Source organism: Pimephales promelas, chromosome 25 (assembly GCF_988280905.1).
Source record: "Pimephales promelas chromosome 25, fPimPro1.hap1.1, whole genome shotgun sequence".
In the NCBI taxonomy this organism is placed as follows: domain Eukaryota; kingdom Metazoa; phylum Chordata; class Actinopteri; order Cypriniformes; family Leuciscidae; genus Pimephales; species Pimephales promelas.
This window is the reverse complement of record NC_142793.1, coordinates 5850266-5872110: the sequence shown is the minus strand read 5'-3', so window position 1 is coordinate 5872110 and position 21845 is coordinate 5850266. Positions and strand designations below refer to the sequence as shown.

The 21845-nt window shown below is 38.2% G+C and overlaps 1 protein-coding gene across 2 annotated transcripts in view; it reads right to left on the bottom strand.

The window, feature by feature from the left end:
- The window catches only part of nup160 (nucleoporin 160), a 107338-nt gene extending 85493 nt beyond the window's left edge, over nt 1–21845 (bottom strand). The window contains exons 1-4 of one of the 2 annotated variants that reach the window (XM_089127923.1): nt 21728–21845; nt 21075–21186; nt 12670–12880; nt 2007–2232 (exon numbers count right to left, since the gene is read on the bottom strand). In XM_089127923.1, coding sequence (XP_088984049.1) covers nt 2007–2232; nt 12670–12880; nt 21075–21186; nt 21728–21818 — 640 coding nt within the window. In that variant the 5' untranslated portion in view covers nt 21819–21845. The remainder of the gene's footprint in view (nt 1–2006; nt 2233–12669; nt 12881–21074; nt 21187–21727) is intronic. The other variant, XM_089127924.1, reaches the window with a different exon arrangement.

The window sequence follows — 21845 nt, the reverse complement described above, 5'->3', positions numbered from 1 at the left end:
GTACTGTGTAGATCTCTGCTCTGCTGTTATGCACACAACGCTCCTGGAGCGCATTGCCGGACCACATCCGCGTGCGGTATGAGCGCTCCAACCATAGGCTCTGTCTTACTTATTGACATGGGTGCAGAGAAATATGCCACATACGCACTCAGGGTTTCTGCAGGTATGTCCAAATTTAATGCCATTTTAATTTTTTAGGCATATTAAATATATTAGTTTTTCAGCGTGAGAAATACAATGTGTGGCAGGAGTGCGTGACAAAAGACCGAAAAGAGTGACACTTGAGAGCCCTGCAGTGTTCTGTTGTGGCTAGTGTACATTCTCTAGGACGCGCGCTTCAATCTGTTGCGGTGAGACTCTTTTTGTTACGGTGAAATCACAAAACATAATGCACACAAACATGTCTGTGCTAGATAATACAACCACTAAAAAACAATCAGTTTTGATGAGGAAAAAAATATATACTTCTTAGTGCGGATTAGAACCCAGAACCTCTGACATGCTTGACAAAAGTTCTGCTACTGGACCATTAAAGTACATGCAGTTTCTGTCTGGTCTTCAGTCTGGTCTACTCTCGCCAATTTGTTTTGATTTCACTGCGCTGACTCCCATTGTCTCCAACTTAAATGCTTTTTACAAACGCCGCAAAATCCTTCATCATTTTTTCCACTAACAGGCTGCAACCACGTCTTAAAATTTTGTTTTCCAGCCACTTTGGCTGGAATTTGCACTTTCCCTTCTTTTGAAGATTCAGAAAGAGGACGGGCTTTGGTTCAGACCTGTCCACTGCTGTACAACAGACCCGCGTCACCTCCGCATCACGGCAGTTTTGGTCCGGCCAACCGGTTCCGCATGTTTATCACATCAACGTAAATATTTTGCGACAGCAAATACAAATTATTAATTATGAAGGCTATATTCAAATAAATTGATATAAAATTCTCTTCAAAACTATATATTTAAAAAAAATGACTGTAGGAATCAAAATGAATGCTTTTTAATGCCTTTTAAGGCCTTCATTTTCGCAAAATCCATTTAAGGACTTTTAATGCTTGTTAATGCCCCGTGGAAACCCTAGCACTGCAAACAGAGTATGTGTGAAACAGGCATTAGCATAAACAACAACAAACAAAGTTAAGTCTGATACAGAGAAAGGGATTCATCTTTGGGAGAGAAAAAAGAAATGACATTTGGAATAACTTTAATTTAATCATGTGTGTAGACTACTTCTAACATGTTTGGTTGGTAAAATAATTATTATGCAAATTCAAATCAGAACGTCTTTCGTGTCTGGAATGGATGTATTCTTGAGTCTATAAGGTAACAATAATATAAGAAGATAACTTTAAGGAGATAAGATTGTTTAAAATGGGTTTGGCTAAAATAAAATTCTGGCTTCGTCTGCTGGGTAATTATACTATATTGACTGGGTTAAATAGAATTGCATTACTAAAAAGAGACTAAATGCAACTTTCATTGACTAAAACTAGACTATATCTTTTGTCGGATAAAACTAGACTAGACTAAAAAGAGTATGAACGTGACTAAAATTAAATAATAATAAAAACTAAAATGACAGTTTGACAAAGACTAGACTAAAACAAAAGTTAAAACAGGCCGCCAAAAGCAACACGACATTTATGATATGTAATACTTAACAAAATTATTAAAAAAAACAAAACATTTTCAAACTTTAAGGATCCACACACTATGTTTACAGGGTAAAGCTGCGCTTACACTGCCAGCGACTTTGCTAGTGGGTGTTCCCCCTACTGGTTGCTTAATAACGCTTATGAATGACATTTACGACGACTCATGAAAGTCGCTCTTTATTTGCACAAAATTTATATCTTCACTTTGTGTCGCTGGACACGCCTAGTTGGTGTCGCCAACGGTAACAGGTAATCGCCAGCTATCCGTTGTAACGAATGGGATTGTGTCGTTTTGTCACTGCATGCCGCTGGAAGTGTGAAAGCAGCTTGAGATGGATAAAGATAGATACAAACCATCTTGATCGTGAGGAGGTAACGTGACTATAATAATGCTGCCTGACGGTGAGGCAAGAGCAAAGAGAGCTTCCCCTTGATGACTGATCCAGGCGGCAGATGTGGACGGAGAGGTCGAGTGTGTTCCCTGTGCAAACGGGAGCACATAACTGTGGGCTGGTTCATTTAAATTCAGCTTCCCAATGTCTGTGAAAATGGACTGCATCTGGAGTTCAGTGACCAGATCCTATAAGAGAAAAGTTCATACCAATTATCATCATATCCATAACTAATATTACATTCATATTATATTACATTCATATTTCTTATATGCCAAAAAAACTGCCAAATATATGACAGTTTTATATGCCAAAACATCAGCACTGAAATGGCAGTTTCAAGATGGCGTATTTATGTCAATAATTTGAAACACACTTGCTCCGTTCTGGATATTGTACAGACACACTCATGACGTGCTAGGTGAACAAACAACACTAACTAGGGATGCTAACGATTAATCGATGAATCATGTGCGTGCATGTTGCTCGTGTCAGTTTGAGCAGATATAATTTCTTTGTAATATGATTTTGTATATCCGATAAATCTCATATTGTATGCTTTTTCACTGAGTTAACCCGCAAGCAAAGGGTTTCAGGTTACAGGTGTTCATTCAACGCTTCAGCTTGCGCAGCTCAAACAGCAATCCTCTGCTTATAATAACTATGATTGGGAGTGTAGGCCAACCTTAAAAATATTTTGGTTTGCAGTAACAGCAAAAGTTTTTAAAAAGGGTCAGTAGGTAGGTCTATTTTTTTTTTTTCAAGATTCAGTGTGAAAAAAAAAGTAAAATTTTGGTCATGGTGATCATGAATTTTTAAAAAAATGCATATTGTGAGGTCACTGACTCGGTCTTCAAGGATCTACCGCTAGGTGTTAATGCAACCTACAACCGGTTACGTTTTAGGCCAGTCACAAAATGAATAAAATATCTATTTGTTATGCAGCAGTGAGCAGTCTTTTTATATATATATATATATATATATATATATATATATATATACATACATGAGATATAAGCAAAAACAAGTACAAATACATGGTCAAACAAAGAATACAATTAAACAAAGATAGAAATTAACCTACCGTAATTCCTCAAATAAAAGCCGGGGTCTTTATTTACCTAAACTGCAGAAAGTACCTGGGCTTTTATTTGAAGCAGGCTTTTATTAGAGGCAGGCCTTTATTTAAAAAAAAAAAAAAAAAAAAAAAATCTATATCAAATTTCCGTCTGGGTTCCCTGCTCCTCAAGACAATTTCGTTTTCAATAAAGTTATTGAAAAGACAGTTATACTAGCAGCACTAAATTATATTTGTGTTACTTAAGACTTAAAGGATTAGGTCACTTTTGAAAAAACTTTTGCTGATAATTTACTCACCCCCATGTCATCCAAGATGTCCATGTCTTTCTTTCCTCAGTCGAAAAGAAATTAAGGTTTTTGATGAAAACATTCCAGGATTTTTCTCCATATAATGGACTTACATGGGAACCAGACGGTTAATAACAGTTTCAGATGCAGCTTCAAATGTCTTTAAACGACACCAGACGATGAATAAGGGTCTTATCATGCGAAACGATCGGTTATTTCAAAACTTATTCCAAAAATGTAACTTTTCTAAGGACAAATGCTAGCCTTGCTCTATTCTGTGAGGCGCGTTTGTAACGCCACGTAATACGTAATTACGTTCAAAAGGTCACGTGCGACGTAGCCGGAAGTACAGAATCAAAATCGTCCGACATCGTTGTTTTACCTTTTAATTCCTTTTTTTGTAAACGGCGTTGAGTTAGTTTGCACGTTCAACCTATGCGTTCAACTTGTAAACACTGACTCTGTATTTCAGGCTACGCCGCCCGTGACCTTTTGAACGTAATTACGTATTACGTGACGTTACAAACGCGCCTCACAGAATAGAGCAAGGCTAGCATTTGTCCTTAGAAAAGTTACATTTTTGGAATAAGTTTTGAAATAACCGATCGTTTCGCATGATAAGACCCTTATTCATCGTCTGGTGTCGTTTAAAGCCCTTTGAAGCTGCATCTGAAACTGTTATTAACTGTCTGGTTCCCATGTAAGTCCATTATATGGAGAAAAATCCTGGAATGTTTTCATCAAAAACCTTAATTTCTCTTCGACTGAGGAAAGAAAGACATGGACATCTTGGATGACATGGGGGTGAGTAAATTATCAGCAAACGTTTTTTCAAAAGTGAACTAATCCTTTAAATGTAGCACATTATATTAAAAAGATAATCCTGATGTTATATTTGAATATTTCACTGTTAATTCATCAGTATATTGTGGTAAAGTGGATGTTGTTGGAAGGACTTTTATTATGACGGGGGTACAGAGAGAGAAGAGCGGAAGAGAATAATAAAGTAACATAGTTAGATATACGGGAAATCGCGATTTTGATACATCTAAAAATGTTTAGTGAAAGGTAAAACTTCCGAAATCTCCGTGTAAACAATGCGTGACGTAGACGCGCGAGGGATCACTTCCGGCGTAATGTCTGGAGACGGTTCAGTTCAGTTGGACATCTGATTCAGATCAGTTCGACGGATGTTTACAAGAGGTAAAAACTATATAAATACTGTTAGTTTTCTCACACAAACCGCTCGTTTCGTGTCTTAGGCCATCAGTGTGTACTTACATTCACAAGTCATTAAATCATGTTTAATTTTGACTTCTCTGTGCATGCTCTTTGAGGTGGACTCCCTAAAACTACAATATAGGACTGACAGACAAGAACGGTTTGACCAAAAAAAAATTTCAAAATTGAAAATGCTGTGGAAACATAGACACCTACATCTTGGATGCCCTTCAGGTAAGCTAAAACATATCAAAAATTAATTTCAAAGTGAACTATCCCTTTAATTTCAGGAAGGTCTAAAATTAGCTACTTTTCAGTTAAAGGTGCCATCTGTAAAAATTGAGGTTAAAATATCCCAAAAATGAGCAACACGCATCAAAAGATTGAGAAGAAATAAGGTTGATGATGTCATTAAAAAACTGACAAGTTATAGTGCTGCCGAGATATTAACCTGAATTAGCATGCTAAATTACTAGCCCCGGCCCGGCAGGTGTCGTAATACCAGTTTTGACCATGGGAGGCGGTATGCGGGCGGGCAACGTTACCACCAGCCAAACTGCAGTACACGAGTGAGTCGCGCTCGCGCCAGCTTGTGTGTACTTGAACCTGACGTCAGTCGTGTGGAAAATACAGCCCACTACTACATTTCAGTTCAGGGAAGAGTTAAAAAAAAATGATTGGTCGATATTATGCATGAGGAATACATTTTGGTAAGTTGTAGCATACTCTATCTTTCAACAGTGTTCGTGTTCTTTTACCATTAGCTAGTAGAGATGATCGGTTCACGTGCGTTAGGGATCTGTCGTGTAAAGCGCCAATACTGTATTTATTGTTTGAATTGCGTAATAAAATGAACAGAATCTGAGAGCTGACATCGGTCTCCGTGTCCTTTTCTATGCATGACAAAATTGATGTGTGGCGTGAGAGTGTGAAAAGTGTTGTGAGATTTGGCAGCTCTGAAAGATGCTAGCTTGGTCCACATCAGGGAATGCTGTCTGTCAAATTAATTCAAACTAATGATAAAAATGTAATATGAACAAATCGAATATCATAAAACTAGAAATAATAGCCTGGGCTTTAATTTTCCCATATCGTCGAAATGCACCGACTTGTCTATGAGACGGCCCTTATAATTTAGTATTGAGATGTTGTTCATTAAGTCTCTAATCTCTGAAAATCTCCAAATGATCCACGTGAAACTGCGGTCTTCCAACCTTTTACTATCGCGTCAATTGATTTGATTAATATGCACGAGGGAGACAGAGCAACACAGCACTCGCCCATATTGTTTGAAGACATGAGAGAGCGCGTGGCCGTGGAGGTATTTCTGGAGGTATACTGCCCCCATCTGGTATGGAACATGTTGTATGATTTGATTTTAAATCCCATTGGGCACCTTTAAGTGTGTCGCTCTGTCTGAAAGGAAATTTAATTTAGTAATCAAATGTAAAATGACACTGCATATTTTATCATAGTTAGATTAATGCTTATTAAAGTTTAAGTTATTCATTCAAGAGCTACGAGTGATTTTTCTCTGCCTTTTGTGGTTTGATTCGCATTACTGGCTCAATTGTCACGTTTATTACACCGTGTCCTAACTACACGCAACGCGACGGTTCTTATTTCTGCAACGTCGCGGCTGACAGAATGAAAAAATTACACGAGTTATGAGTACACATTATTTATTTTTAGTTAAAAATAGGTCATTGTGCCACAAGAAAACGGATAATTTACCTCAGATTTTGAAATCATATAATATAGCGTTCAAAATGAATTCTATGCAAACATACAACTGTACTTCATAACAAAATTAGTCAATGAGTATATTTTGTTAATGTTTAGATTTTTAATAATGTTATTTATTGATTTGATTATGTCCTTACACATTTCCAATGTGAGTGCAGTGCGCTTTCTCACGCTTTTCTGAACGGTTGTGATTTTATCACAACGTGTGGCGTCTCACAGTCGCGTCGTGTCTAGTGTGGACAGACACACTTGCAGTCGCTGGAATTTTATCGAGTCGCGTGTAGTTAGGACACGGTGTTAGACTACTGCCCCTTTAAAACAGAGTGCAGATCTAATAGATGACTGATGCACCATCATTTTCTCCCAACTATTTACGTCCATTTAAGATATAAACTGTGTTTAAATGAATCTCAGAGCTGGTCATTTTTATATTTTATGTATATTTGATTGTTTAGATGCACACATGAAGCCCAAAATGAGGCTATAGCCTACTTTTCTTGTCTCGTTGCAGTGCATTTCGGAGCGCGCGTCGCCTTGTGAACAGCTCTTGCGCAGACTTTTGTGCTTTTTATAGCTCTTTTAATGATTAAAAACACGTCCGCAATTTAGCAACTGTACAGACTGCATTTTACAACAATCACCGATCGTGCTGATTCTGACGGCAAGTTTGGGTTTTAGGAAGAAATGGCAGCGTAACGCTGTGAAGGGGGTTACGCTAGACAGAACGCGTCTGTAATGGTTTCATCTCAAATATCTTCTTTTTATAATCTTTGAAACCGGAAATCTAAAATACAATTAGAATAATATGCCAGATCTAAAGTGTAACCACGTTCTGTCCTCATTGTCACTCATTAAGCAGGGCTGTCGTGTTGTGCGCGCTGTGGCTCCAGGTGAGAGATCGCTCTCTCTTCTGGACTGCCAATAGCAAAATTGCATCACAGACAAATTATTTAATAATATTTTTATATATAGAAATGTTTGAAATTCAGTCCCGGGGCCCGTTTAATACCGGGTTTACCAAGCGCGAATACTGAATGAAACGAAGCGAAGGTACAAGCCATATAGTGTGACACGGGTAAACCAATGGTGTAAACATAATCACATGATGACGCCAGGGGTTTTTATTTAAAAGAAAGAACGTAGCCTACATTTGTATGTAGACATAAGCAACTTTCACAATACTAACTAAAATATAATTAATATTATTTTATTGAATTTGAATTAGTCGTTTGAAGAGTAAAAAAAATAAAAAATCGGTCGGTCTAAGAGCAAGTTACAACCGGCAAGTTGGTCAGACTAAAAGGAAAAAAAATAAATAAAATTGGGTCGGCCCTAAATTGACAGGGTCGGTCGGGTTACGGCAAACAAGAATATTTTTAAGGGTGGCCTTATAATAAGAACACCATTTCAATAAATCATTGTGAATTCATTGGGTTTAGTTGCCATGTTTCAGCGTGTCCACAACAGGAGTTAGACATTATGAAAAGCAGGCACAACTGAGGCGGCGTTGTGACAGTTGTATTAGTTGTCATATTTGATTATTAAATAAGTAATTTAATTAAATAATCAATCACATCGACTCATTTTACAATACTGCTAGCCCTTTACATAGTCTAAAAACCACTCGCATTCATTTAGTGAGGAACAGCGGTTTGAGTAGCATTTGCACACCGTCATGCTGTTGGCTATTTGCTATATTTAAGGCCATCCTTAAAAATATTTTGGTTTGCAGTAACAGCAATTTTTTTTTAAAAAAAGGGTCGGTAGGTAGGTCTATATTTTTTTTTTCCATGATTCAGTGTAAAAAAAAAAAGTTAAATTTTGGTCATGGTGATCATGATTTTTTTTTTTTTTTTTTTTAATTGCATACTGTGACGTCACTGACTGGGTCTTCAAACTGTGCATCCACCACTAGGTGTTATTGCAACCTACAACCGGTTACGTTTTTAGGCCAGTCACAAAATGAATAAATATCTACTGTATTTGTTATGCAGCAGTGTGCAGGCTTTTTTCCCCCCAAATACATGAGATATAAGCAAAAACAAGTACAAACACATGGTGAAACAAAGAATACAATTAAACAAAGATACAAATTAGCCTATATACACAGTGCTTTAATTTCAGAAAGGTCTAAAATTAGCTACTTTTCAGTTAAGTGTGTTGCGCTGTCTGAAAAGAAATTTAATTTAGTAAATCAAATGTAAAATGACACTGCATGGTTTATCATAGTTAGATTAATGCTTATTAAAGTTTAAGTTAATAATTCAAGAGCTGCGAGTGATTTTTCTCTGCCTTTTGTTGTGTTTGATTACCATTACTGGCTCAATCGTCACATGTTTATTAGACTACTGCCCCTTTAAGACCCAGTGCGGATCTAACAGATGACTGATGCACCACCATATCCTCCCAACTATTCACATCCATTTAAGACATAAACTGTGTTTAAAGGTGCCAAATGGGATTTAAAATCAAATCATACAACATGTTCCATACCAGATGGGGGCAGTATACCTCCAGAAATACCTCCACGGCCACGCGCTCTCTCATGTCTTCAAACAATATGGGCGAGTGCTGTGTTGCTCTGTCTCCCTCGTGCATATTAATCAAATCAATTGACGCGATAGTAAAAGGTTGGAAGACAGCAGTTTCACGTGGAGTTATTATATTCTATAAATTCTATATAAATTATAAGGGCCGTCTCATAGACAAGTCGGTGCATTTCGACGATATGGGAAAATTAAAGCCCAGGCTATTATTTCTAGTTTTATGATATTCGATTTGTTCATATTACATTTTTATCATTAGTTTGAATTAATTTGACAGACAGCATTCCCTGATGTGGACCAAGCTAGCATCTTTCAGAGCTGCCAACTCTCACAACACTTTTCACACTCTCACGCCACACATCAATTTTGTCATGCATAGAAAAGGACACGGAGACCGATTCAGCTCTCAGATTCTGTTCATTTTATTACGCAATTCAAACAATAAATACAGTATTGGCGCTTTACACGACAGATCCCTAACGCACGTGAACCGATCATCTCTACTAGCTAACTTAATCATTAATGGTAAAAGAACACGAACACTGTTGAAAGATAGAGTATGCTACAACTTACCAAAATGTATTCCTCATGCATAATATCGACCAATCATTTTTTTTTAACTCTTCCCTGAACTGAAATGTAGTAGTGGGCTGTATTTTCCACACGACTGACGTCAGGTTCAAGTACACACAAGCTGGCGCGAGCGCGACTTACTCGTGTACTGCAGTTTGGCTGGTGGTAACGTTGCCCGCCCGCATACCGCCTCCCATGGCCGGAACTGGTATTACGACACCTGCCGGGCCGGGGCTAGTAATTTAGCATGCTAATTCAGGTTAATATCTCGGCAGCACTATAACTTGTCAGTTTTTTAATGACATCATCAACCTTATTTCTTCTCAATCTTTTGATGCGTGTTGCTCATTTTTGGGATATTTTAACCTCAATTTTTACAGATGGCACCTTTAAATGAATCTCAGAGCAGGTCATTTTAGATTTTATGTATATTTGATAGTTTAGCTGCGCACATGAAGCCCAAAATGAGGCTATAGCCTACTTTTCTTGTCCCGTTGCAGTGCATTTCGGAGCACGCATCACCTTGTGAACAGCGTCTCTTGCGCAGACTTTTGTGCTTTTAATAGCTCTTTTAATGATTGAACCCGTACGCAGTTTAGCAACAGTACAGACTGCATTTTACAACAATTACCGATCGTGCTGATTCTGACGGTACGTTCGGGTTTTAGGAAGAAATGACAGCGCAACGCTGTGAAGGGAAGGAAGTTGCGCTATAGACAGAATGCGTCTGTAATGGTTTCATCCAGTGGCGCAAAAAGTGGGTATGCGCTATATGCGGCGCATAGGGGCGCAGCACAATGGGGGGCGCCAAAGCGATGGTAAAAAAAAAAAAAAAAAAAAAAAAAATTATATATAGGCTATATTGTATTTCTATATGTAGCTGCCGTTGTCCGTTTCTAAATCATTTCTGCATTCCTTCAATGTTATATAAAATTTTAGAGGACTAACAGCCAGGCTAGAGTAGGCGCCCTCATGGAGAAGGGGGGCGGGTAATATCGCGAGCGGGCGGGGGCGCCGTGAGCTCTGAGCGAGCAGGTACGAGTAGTTAGTTAGTCGTCGAAAAAGATGGATAAAACAAAATGCTGTGGGGCTAAAAATAGAAAAAGAAAGAGAGAAAAGGAGATGGCATGTCAATTGATGCAACAGCAGCTAAATAACTGCATGCATTGCTGAAAGCCAACAGGTAGGATTTAAAATGTGACATCCAGGCATAGGCTATCATCGGGACTACCGGGAGATTCCCGCTGGGCCGACGTGCTTTTCCTTTTTTAATTTATTTGTCTTAACGGCCCACAAAACTCATACATCGGCGGCCCATTTGTTTGTTTGTTGTTTTGTTTTTTGCTTAATTGGCGGCGCTGTGCTGGTGTAATGCATTGGTCAAAAAAGTCAGCTTTAGTTTTTTTTCTGACACACTGGCCCATGAAATATGTCATTATGCGCAAGTATCTTTCAAGTATAGAAATTAGTGCAAAACTAATAATGAAAGTTTCCTTTATTTTTCTGTGCATTTGTTTTACAATAGCCTTAATGGCAATTACTATCATGGGATTAATATTATAACTATTATTATGTAGTAGTGTAGGCTAATGTAGACAGACACTAACTAAAAGAGGTTCAAATTTTTCTCTGTTTAATTTGCACCCTGAAAATGAGTTGGAGCTTTTAATTTTGAACTCTCAAAGTGCACCAGACTGCTGAATTTAACATTACAGAACACAAAATTTTCTTACGGGGGAGCATGCCCCCGAACCCCCCTAGAGAAACAGAGGTCCACCTACCACAGTTTTACCTAAAATCCTGTGAGAAACACTGCTATTGCTGTTCCAATGGAGCTTAGTTTTCTTAGGGGGGGTTCATCAAGGTGGAGTAGCTATAGTTTAATTGTGTTAATAAACGACAATTTTGCACTTTTATTTTTTTCTGTTAGCTTTCATTTCTTCCTACTCAGTTATTACATAGCACACTTACATTACATTTATTTTATTTTTTTTTATTTTTTGGGGGGGGGGGGGGGGGGCGCTAAAATTGTTGCTGCATACCCCTTTGAAACTGGGTAGTTGCGCCCCTGGTTTCATCTCAAATATCTTTTTATAATCTTTGAAAGCGGAAATCTAAAATACAATTAGAATAATATCCCAGATCTAAAGTGTAACCACGTTCTGTCCTCATTGTCACTCATTAAGCAGGGATGTCATGTTGTTCGCGCTGTGGCTCCGGGTGAGAGATCGCTCTCTCTCTTCTGGACTGGGAATAGCAAAATTGCATCAGACAAATTGTTTAATATTATTATTATATATAGAAATGGTTGATATTCAGCCCATTTAATACCGGGTTTACCAAGCGGGAACACTGAATGAAACGAAGCGAACGTATAAGCCTTATAGACAGTGTGACACGGGTAAACCAATCGTGTAAACATTATCAGATGACTATGACGCCACGGGTTTTTATTAAAAAAAAAAAGAACATAGCCTACGTTTGTAGACATAAGCAACTTTCACAATACTAACTAAAATATCATTTTATGGAATTTGAATTAGTCGTTTGAAGAGCAAAAAAAATAAAAAAATAAAAATAAAAAATCGGTCGGTCTGAACGCAAGTTACAACCGGCAAGTCGGTCGGACTAAAAGGGAAAAAAAAAATAAAAAATTGTGTCGGCTCTAAATTGACAGGGTCGGTCGGGTTACGGCAAACAAGAATATTTTTAAGGGTGGCCTAATATGTAGCTCTATTTGATACGATTTTGTATCGGGGGTCTCTGCTCCATCATGTCTCTATCGGTATAGCCCTTGCATTAGCATTACTCCTAAATATATTTATGGAGATGAGAAATAAATAAAAACGAGCCGCCTGCCTACATTTGAAATAACGAACTTGAGCGCACAACGAAGTGGTAAGTGAACGGCCCAGCCCCTAAGGGGTCCTTGCCCTGATAAACATGGAAGACTACTGACTTTCTATGGCTGAAAAACTGCACTGCACAATTACAGGTTGTCCAGGACTTGTTGGAATGCTGTTAATCACGAATTGTATCCTCATCGATTGAAAAAGGAACATCGATAACAGCAATACTGGACAAACTAAGCTCAATTTAGCTGCATCTGCAGGGGGGAAAAAAATGTTGATTTAGTAGCAGTGAAAGAAGAGTAAAGATCCTGTCACTTACACTGTGGTACATGCGAGAGGGGTGCGGCAGAACCAGGCGATGGACAGATTGGCTGGTGACGATCAGAATGAGGACGTTGTTAAGGGTCTCTTGTATAAAAACTCCTCCAGGCAGCAAGAGGCAGTGTGGGATACGCAAGCGGACAGCATTATTCAGAAGATTAGTGTCCAGCGACTGCTCAACAAACTGAACAGTGTCACCTGAAGTGGACCTGGAAGACAGGAGACATCCTAATTTGTAAATACTAAAGGAAAAACATTTTTTTTATTTTAACAGAGGAAGTCAGTGATATTGGGACTGTATCCACCTTTTTCTGCTCTAAACAATGCGCGCTGCCATGACGACGATGCCGGTTGTCAACTTCCGGTTCGGGTCTGGTCTATGCTTTTTTTGCATGTGTTTTAGATTGTGTCATCCCCACATCGCTAAACTAAATAAAAAAAAAAACATTCATCAAATGTGATCTGATCACGTTATTTTTTATTAAATCACAGATAAAAACAAAATGAACGTTTTTCTCCGCTTCATAACTTCCAAAGGATAGCAGATGCATGACTGCACGATCTCCAGCAAACATCTGATAGCCTATCATCACCGCGACTGCTGCAGAATAACAGTACCAAAAGGTTAGGCTGGTTAGCCCTTTGACTCTTGTCTACCTCTGCTTTCAAAGATGCATAGTATGCATACTATTTCTCAGGCCTGTGAGGTGGCATAACGTTACGCCGAGTTTCATTCATGAGACCAAAGTCAAGTCTGCGCCTCAGTCATGATCATGATGATTGTTTACTATATAGGCCTACTTCTTATTTATTAAAACCAGGCAATTGGTTGATGAAACATTGATTGAAATTAAGATACAATTAGTGAAAAAAGGACAGCAGGAAGTAGAAAACCATCTAGTCAGTTGAACCCCCTATGAATCATGGGAAATAGTATGGGCGCAGAAAAAGGTGGATAAAATAAATGTAAAGATACTGTACATCCCCCCTGTACAGACAATTTCATTTTCATAAATGTGTACCAATTCATTTAACAATGTAACATGGTTAGAATTAGTGTTGTCAAAAAACTCGGTACTTCGGTACCAAGTCGGTACTAAAAAAAAAAAATGTTACGGTACCAGCTTTTCTAGGTACCGAGTACCAGGTTAATCCAGTTCTGTTCTAGACGCGATGTCTGAAACGTGCACAGTTGCGTCCACTTCATAACGCTGATATGGCTCTCTCTCTCTCTCTCTGAATCCACTTGTTGAAACGAAAGGAGGAAAGAGCCACATATGGAAATATTTTGGATTAGGCTAATGTCACGTTGCCATAAGAGGCCGATTACATGCAAATTCGCGATTTCAAATATAGGCGCGAGGCAAGCGCGCTCCTAATAAAAACTCGTTGGCGTTGCATAGCAACGACAGACGCCGCGTGAGAGCAAGCGCTTTGGAAAGAATAAGCACGCGCAAAAATATAATTAAAAAACACGCGCGACATGTGAACGGCCTCTAAAGTGCTTTCGGGGTAGTTTTACGAGTACATGAGCACAGTAGTATCTACCCGACACCAGAGTATGGTATTAGTATTATCATTTAATGTCAATGCCAGTTCTTGGCGTATTCTTGCCTTTATAACTCAGCAGGTTTAAAAAGCCTTTTTAAAATTAAATATGAATGCAGTTTTAGATTAATAAAAGGACAGTCAAGTCAAATAAAACATGTTTTATGGTAATGCTACAAAGATACCATTCATAAACATTACTTAGTTATCAACACATTGAGTGAACAATATATTTTTACAACATTAATTAATGTTTGAAAATGTTATTTATTACAAACACCTGATTGTTCATGTTTGTTCACTTAATTCATTGTGCATTAAATAAATAATGGATTAAAACTTTACAAACAACTTTAAAAATGTGTTAGTGTATACTATTGTTTATTTTAGGTCATTTTATCTAATCTTTTTCTAAAGTGTTTATAATACGAATGTACAGTTAGTTTCCATACTTGTAACCGTGATAAACACTTAAATATATGTAAATTTAAACTAAGCTTTGGTACCGAAATTGGTACCGAGAACCGTGAATTTTAACTGGTATCGGTACCGAATACTGAAATTTTGGTACCGTGACAACACTAGTTAGAATTAGGCCATCCTTAAAAATATTTTGGTTTGCAGTAACAGCAATTTTTTTTTAAAAAAGGGTCGGTAGGTAGGTCTATTTTTTTTTTTTCCAGGATTCAGTGTAAAAAAAAAAGTACAATTTTGGTCATGGTGATCATGAATTTTTTTTTTTTTTTTTTTAATTGCATAGGCTACTGTGACGTCACTGACTGGGTCTTCAAACTGTGCATCCACCACTAGGTGTTATTGCAACCTACAACCGGTTACGTTTTTAGGCCAGTCACAAAATGAATAAATATCTACTGTATTTGTTATGCAGCAGTGTGCAGGCTTTTTTTCCCCAAATACATGAGATATAAGCAAAAACAAGTACAAACACATGGTGAAACAAAGAATACAATTAAACAAAGATACAAATTAGCCTATATACACAGTGCTTTAATTTCAGAAAGGTCTAAAATTAGCTACTTTTCAGTTAAGTGTGTTGCGCTGTCTGAAAAGAAATTTAATTTAGTAAATCAAATGTAAAATGACACTGCATGGTTTATCATAGTTAGATTAATGCTTATTAAAGTTTAAGTTAATAATTCAAGAGCTGCGAGTGATTTTTCTCTGCCTTTTGTTGTGTTTGATTCCCATTACTGGCTCAATCGTCACATGTTTATTAGACTACTGCCCCTTTAAGACCCAGTGCGGATCTAACAGATGACTGATGCACCACCATATCCTCCCAACTATTCACATCCATTTAAGACATAAACTGTGTTTAAATGAATCTCGGAGCAGGTCATTTTAGATTTTATGTATATTTGATAGTTTAGCTGCGCACATGAAGCCCAAAATGAGGCTATAGCCTACTTTTCTTGTCCCGTTGCAGTGCATTTCGGAGCACGCATCACCTTGTGAACAGCGTCTCTTGCGCAGACTTTTGTGCTTTTAATAGCTCTTTTAATGATTGAACCCGTACGCAGTTTAGCAACAGAACAGACTGCATTTTACAACAATTACCGATCGTGCTGATTCTGACGGTACGTTTGGGTTTTAGGAAGAAATGACAGCGCAACGCTGTGAAGGTAAGGAAGTTGCGATAGACAGAATGCGTCTGTAATGGTTTCATCTCAAATATCTTTTTATAATCTTTGAAAGCGGAAATCTAAAATACAATTAGAATAATATCCCAGATCTAAAGTGTAACCACGTTCTGTCCTCATTGTCACTCATTAAGCAGGGCTGTCATGTTGTTCGCGCTGTGGCTCCGGGTGAGAGATCGCTCTCTCTCTTCTGGACTGGGAACAGCAAAATTGCATCAGACAAATTGTTTAATATTATTATTATATATAGAAATGTTTTATATATAGCCCATTTAATACCGGGTTTACCAAGCGGGAACACTGAATGAAACGAAGCGAACGTAAGCCTTATAGACAGTGTGACACGGGTAAACCAATCGTGTAACGTTAAACATAATCAGATGACTATGACGCCACGGGTTTTTATTTAAAAGAAAGAACGTAGCCTACGTTTGTAGACATAAGCAACTTTCACAATACTAACTAAAATATCATTTTATGGAATTTGAATTAGTCGTTTGAAGAGTAAAAAAAAAAAAATCGGTCGGTCTGAACGCAAGTTACAACCGGCAAGTCGGTCGGACTAAAAGGGAAAAAAAATAAAAAATTGGGTCGGCCCTAAATTGACAGGGTCGGTCGGGTTACGGCAAACAAGAATATTTTTAAGGGTGGCCTTAGGGTAGAAAACATGCATATAATTTCCTTTACATCATTTCAAAAAAGGGCTGCACAATCAGTTGAAAAATATCAGATTACAATTATTGATGCAGTGATTTATTCAAATGATAAATTACAACACTATTTACATCTAGGGCTGGTCTGAATATCATTTTTTTGAGCTTCGAAGCGGTAGTAATGAACATCGAATATTCGAAGCTTTGGAATCTCAGGGCTATATATCTGTCTGTCCGTCCGTCTGTTTGCATTTTGATTATTTCGAGAACCGTTATTCCAAACAACTTCACAAGGGAGTGCAGTGTCGTATTTGGCGCAATATAGATAGACAGGCGAGACAGGTTCAGAATTGATATTTTTTTAATAAACTACAGAACAGCGCAAGCATGAAGCGGCGTGCCTCACGCAAGCAGATCTTAAATCCTCTGAGAACGGACACACACAGGTCTGTTAAAGGTGCTCTAAGTGATGTCGTGTGGCGTGACTTCTTGTTGACGTTTAAAGTATTTTCAAACAAAACGGAGGCTAGATAGACCCTCCCTTCCCCCTCATCTGCACTAATCCCAAAAACCCCACCCCCAGGGCCTTCTTGTCAGTTATTGGCTGGAACATTTTGTTATGTTTCGTGGAGCGGGTTGCCGCAGTTTGTTTTTGTTGCCATTTGGGAGCCTGGGTTGTCTGCACAGACCGCGTTTTTTTACAGTGTGTTTAGGGGACAGGCAGCTAACGGATATTGAGGAGATGTTTGCTGTATGTGACAAAAAATGTTTGGGCCTAAAAAAATGTGTGACATCGCTTAGCACCTTTAACCCAAAACACAAGCTCTTCTGGCACTTCTGTCCATACAAACTCCGCTGTTCAGCGCTCTAGCCGGAGAACACTCCCGTTGCAGGAACACTTTTAGTAGTCCAAGAAGAAGCAAATATATTTATTAAATAGTTATAACAAAGTAATATGTTAAGTATTATATTTAACCAGTCCCTCCAGAAAAACGCGATTATGCGATCGCTGAATTCAATGCAAAATCAGCCAAAGTCCGCATATTTATGCGGGGGCCGCATTTTTTCAAATACACCGCACTTTCGCCGCATAAATTGCCGATTTCCTTGCAAAATATGCGGGGTTTGCATAATTTCATAATCCTCGCATTTTCGTTGCAAAAAAAAAAGTCACGTGTATTTTAGTAGAAAGTTAAAAAATGTTCCGTTTGCTTCACACAAGAGCAGCCATTTCCCTCTGTTTCCATGGGAACGTTATGAAGTGACGCAATTACGCGACGCCGGACAGACTCACGGAGGCGATTGACGTCTCACAAATCGAACTCGTATTACTGTCTGTCACACGTTCTACCGTCACATCGTTACTTAATAAACAACATAAGATAAAAGAAGCATCAAACAGAAATTACCCGCACACATGGGGTGTTTGAGGCGCACATATAACACTGCAGAGAGTTCAACAGGGAGCGCGCAGCTCTTAAAGGGGCCACACCTTATTTACACTCGTTATAGTCTGAAATAAAACAAGATGAGAAATTAAATATTCCCAGCACTTTCTATGATGTAGTATGCTTGTTTATCAAAGGAAGTAATAAGAAATGACTCTTACATTAGCCTAGTGAGAACAGGATGTTGGGGGAATCACTGAAAAAGAGAAATCTTTTTCATCAAACCACAATTTTTGCAAGTTCTCTCAATTTTTGCAAATTCCTGCAATTTCATCGCATAAAATTGCATAAATATCCCGCATATTCCATCGCATTTTTAAAGAAAACGGGCCGAGTAGGCTAATCAATCAATTTTTGCCCGCAACAATCACAAAAAAGCTCCGCGTTTTTCTGGAAGGACTGAATACTATTATGGAAAATGTTATATATAAATCGCAAATTTTTTCACAAATTTTTGGAAATTACCACCACAAAATCAGTCATTTTGATCGCAAAAATCACAAAAAAATATCGTGAAATCCTGGAGGGACTGTTTAACCAGATTTTATAGTGTAAAACATATTCAAGCACGAATGAGAACCGTTTCGAGGGGGATGCAGGTGTGCAAAAAAAAAAAATGGCGAATACCAACCCACCAAATGAATATTCGGATATTCGGGTCCAGCCCTACATGAGTGAATGATGTTGAGTTTTTCTTACACTATTTCATATTTTTCCCCCAAAGAAACGAACATTGTTATTATTATTATTTTTTTACTGTGAAGATACTGTGAAACTGATTTGATGCAATCTATATTGTGAAAAGCACTATATAAATATTAGAGGTGTAACAATACACGTATTCGAATTAAACCGTTTGGTACGAGGCTTTCGGTTCGGTTTTCAGTACGCATATTTAAACCGAACGGCAAGTGCGCATATTTGAACCGAATGGCAAGTGCGCTCATAATGTAAGAAACGCTGGCGTGCGTGACCACAACATTACCCAACATCAAATGGCAAATGTAATGTAAGCTGAACGAAACTGAGCTACTTGTTATTGTGTGGTTGACGGACCGTGCATCAGTTTGGTCCAATGCAGCGCGAGCCAATCTTAATCAAGCAGCACTGTTACTACACAGCCAAATCAGAAAGAGACAAGTTGAATTCACCACTGAAGTAATAACATCACTGCCAGATCTGGTGAGAAACATTCACATTTCTCCATTATTAACGGATCAAACAGCGCTGACGTGGAAACCAGGAAGAAACTTTGTGCCATGAATGAACTATCCAGTGTCCACAGATCAGCAACATTCACCATGTGTTTACTGTAGTAACACTACTAACTGTAAGTTTGGCAGGAATAGTAGTAACATCACGTCGGTTTTATTGTGACATTATAAATACAGTTGCCCTCAAATGTTAATCTGAACTAAAATAAACCTGTCTACTACAATATTACATTTCATTTTGTCCAAGGAGCTGTTTTGTTTTACATGCTCCTAAGAAAAGTCAAACAAAGCTCTATCATTGCTCAAAGTTAAAAATATCATATTTTATGATGTTAGTTTTAATTAGTGATGCACCGATGTGAAAATTTGTGGCCGATACCGATAACCGATATTAACATTGCTGTTATGGCCGATACCGATATTTACCGATATCGATATCCCTGTATAGAAAACACATAGCGAGGATTAGGGCTGCACGATATTGGTAAAAAATGACATTGTGATATTTTATTTTTCTGTGATATATATTGTGATATAAAAACAATTTCACCAGATTACTTGAATTGCTCTATTTGGAAAGAATGAATCATTCTAGAATGACTGGGGTAGTTTTGTCATGGAGTAAATCCGCAGAAACTAATATTAATAGAATGTTAACAAAATTTGTTAACATTCTATTAATCTATTAACCTTACACTTTACAATGAGGTTCCATTTATTAAAGTGTACATTTAATGTACACTTTAATAAATGGAACCTTATTGTAAAGTGTTTCCGATTTATGTCTCTTGAGCTCAGTGTTGGACAGATCAGTTTTAACCATTCATTAAAGTGAATCGGTTCAAAGGAGTCATTAGTTCGCGAATCGGACGTGTCATTAACGGAACCACGGCACAGATATATCCAGGCAGTTTAGAACATCGCACGAGATTTGTCTCGACCTATTTTTACAGTCTATGGTCTCGACAGTCGACACAGAAAACATTTCATCAACACGATGGATTTTTTTTTTTTTGGTTTATTGAAAGTGTGGTTTTTTTCACAATTCACAACCAGTAGTTCAGAAGAAAAAAACTTCGGTCTTCCGACTTTTTACCATCGTGTATTCTCAAAGATATTCAGTCAACTCAATTCATAAACATGCGCGAGGGGGAGAGAGAGCAAGACATTTTGAAGACGGCGCGCGTGACCGGTGCTTTCACTCTTGTTCCCTCCGTTAAACAAGCGAAAGACATTTTGAAGACGGCGCGCGTGACCGGTGCTTTTACACTTGTTCCCTCAGTTAAACAAGCGAAAGACATTTTGAAGACGGCGCGCGTGACCGGTGCTTTCACACTTGTTCCCTCAGTTAAACAAGCGAAAGACATTTTGAAGACGGCGCGCGGGACCGGTGCTTTCACTCTCGTTCCCTCAGTTAAACAAGCGCAGCAGTCACTCATCTACATCACTTACCGGTCAAATATGGCTTTGGCGGGACATAAATACGCATTGGGAAGGCTGGCAGAAAACAGCTCACCAGTTCCAGTCTTCGTGCGCTTGATGTTTAAACGCACTTGCGCTTTTAATACGCGTGCAAAAACAATCCCCGCCCCCACGCACGTCAAATACACAGGGAATGATCATCGGCCTGTTCACATCGGCCCTATTTTGACATCGGAACGATACCGATGTGTAAAAAATTGACCAAATCGGCCGATGTTATATCGGCGGCCGATATATCGTGCACCACTAGTTTTAATAAAAAAATAAATAAAATAAAAAATCAAGGAAATTTCTCTGGCATTTCTTTCTTTTTGCTGTATCGGAAACCGAACGAACCGTGAATTTTGTGAACAGTTACACCCCTAATAAATATAGTTGATGAGTGAAAAGCTCTCACCAGTGAATGAATCTGTTACTGGCCACTGAGAGGAGTTTCCCACTGTCCTCATAGGAGAATCCACCAGCACTGTCTGCATACTTCACACCGCCAGAGCTTACTCCAACACCTGCTGGACACATCAGTGACATGCTTAAAATATTAAAAACGCTTATGCATATATAAATTTTACCGTTAATAAAAATTAACGCGTTTTCAGTGAAAAAAGTGACATAAATCCACTTCAAAATGTGTTTAAGTTGCATACATGTTATGAATAAGTTACACACACACACCTAACATCTTTAAGTGAGACACTTTTAAACAAGTTTATTGATACTTAACATGAATTTGGTTCATCTGCAAAAAGAATCTCAAACAACGAAAGTCTCAAACAACAAGTTGAGACTTTTGCCCTCTAAAAAAGTATTTTAATATAGTAAAGCCCTTAAAAAACTAATTCCTGGATACTGACAGCAAATATCACAGCGTCAGATAAAAAAGAAAAACATATTTAATTTACATTTAACGTTATGTGATCGTCATTTGCGAGTCTGCCATGGCGTCACACACGAGCTTCTAACACCAAAGCCACCAATCATGCCCAGCCTATTTTAACGCACATCTGACTGAAAATTTCATGTCTACAATAGTTTAATATTAAAAGGAGTTACCTAGATTCAGTGTTATGTGTCTGAACCGTGAGACAGTCTCTCTTTCAAAACCGCATATCTCAATGTAACTCCTCTCCAGAACACCCGCCATCTTCACGCGCTGCACGCTGGGACTGAA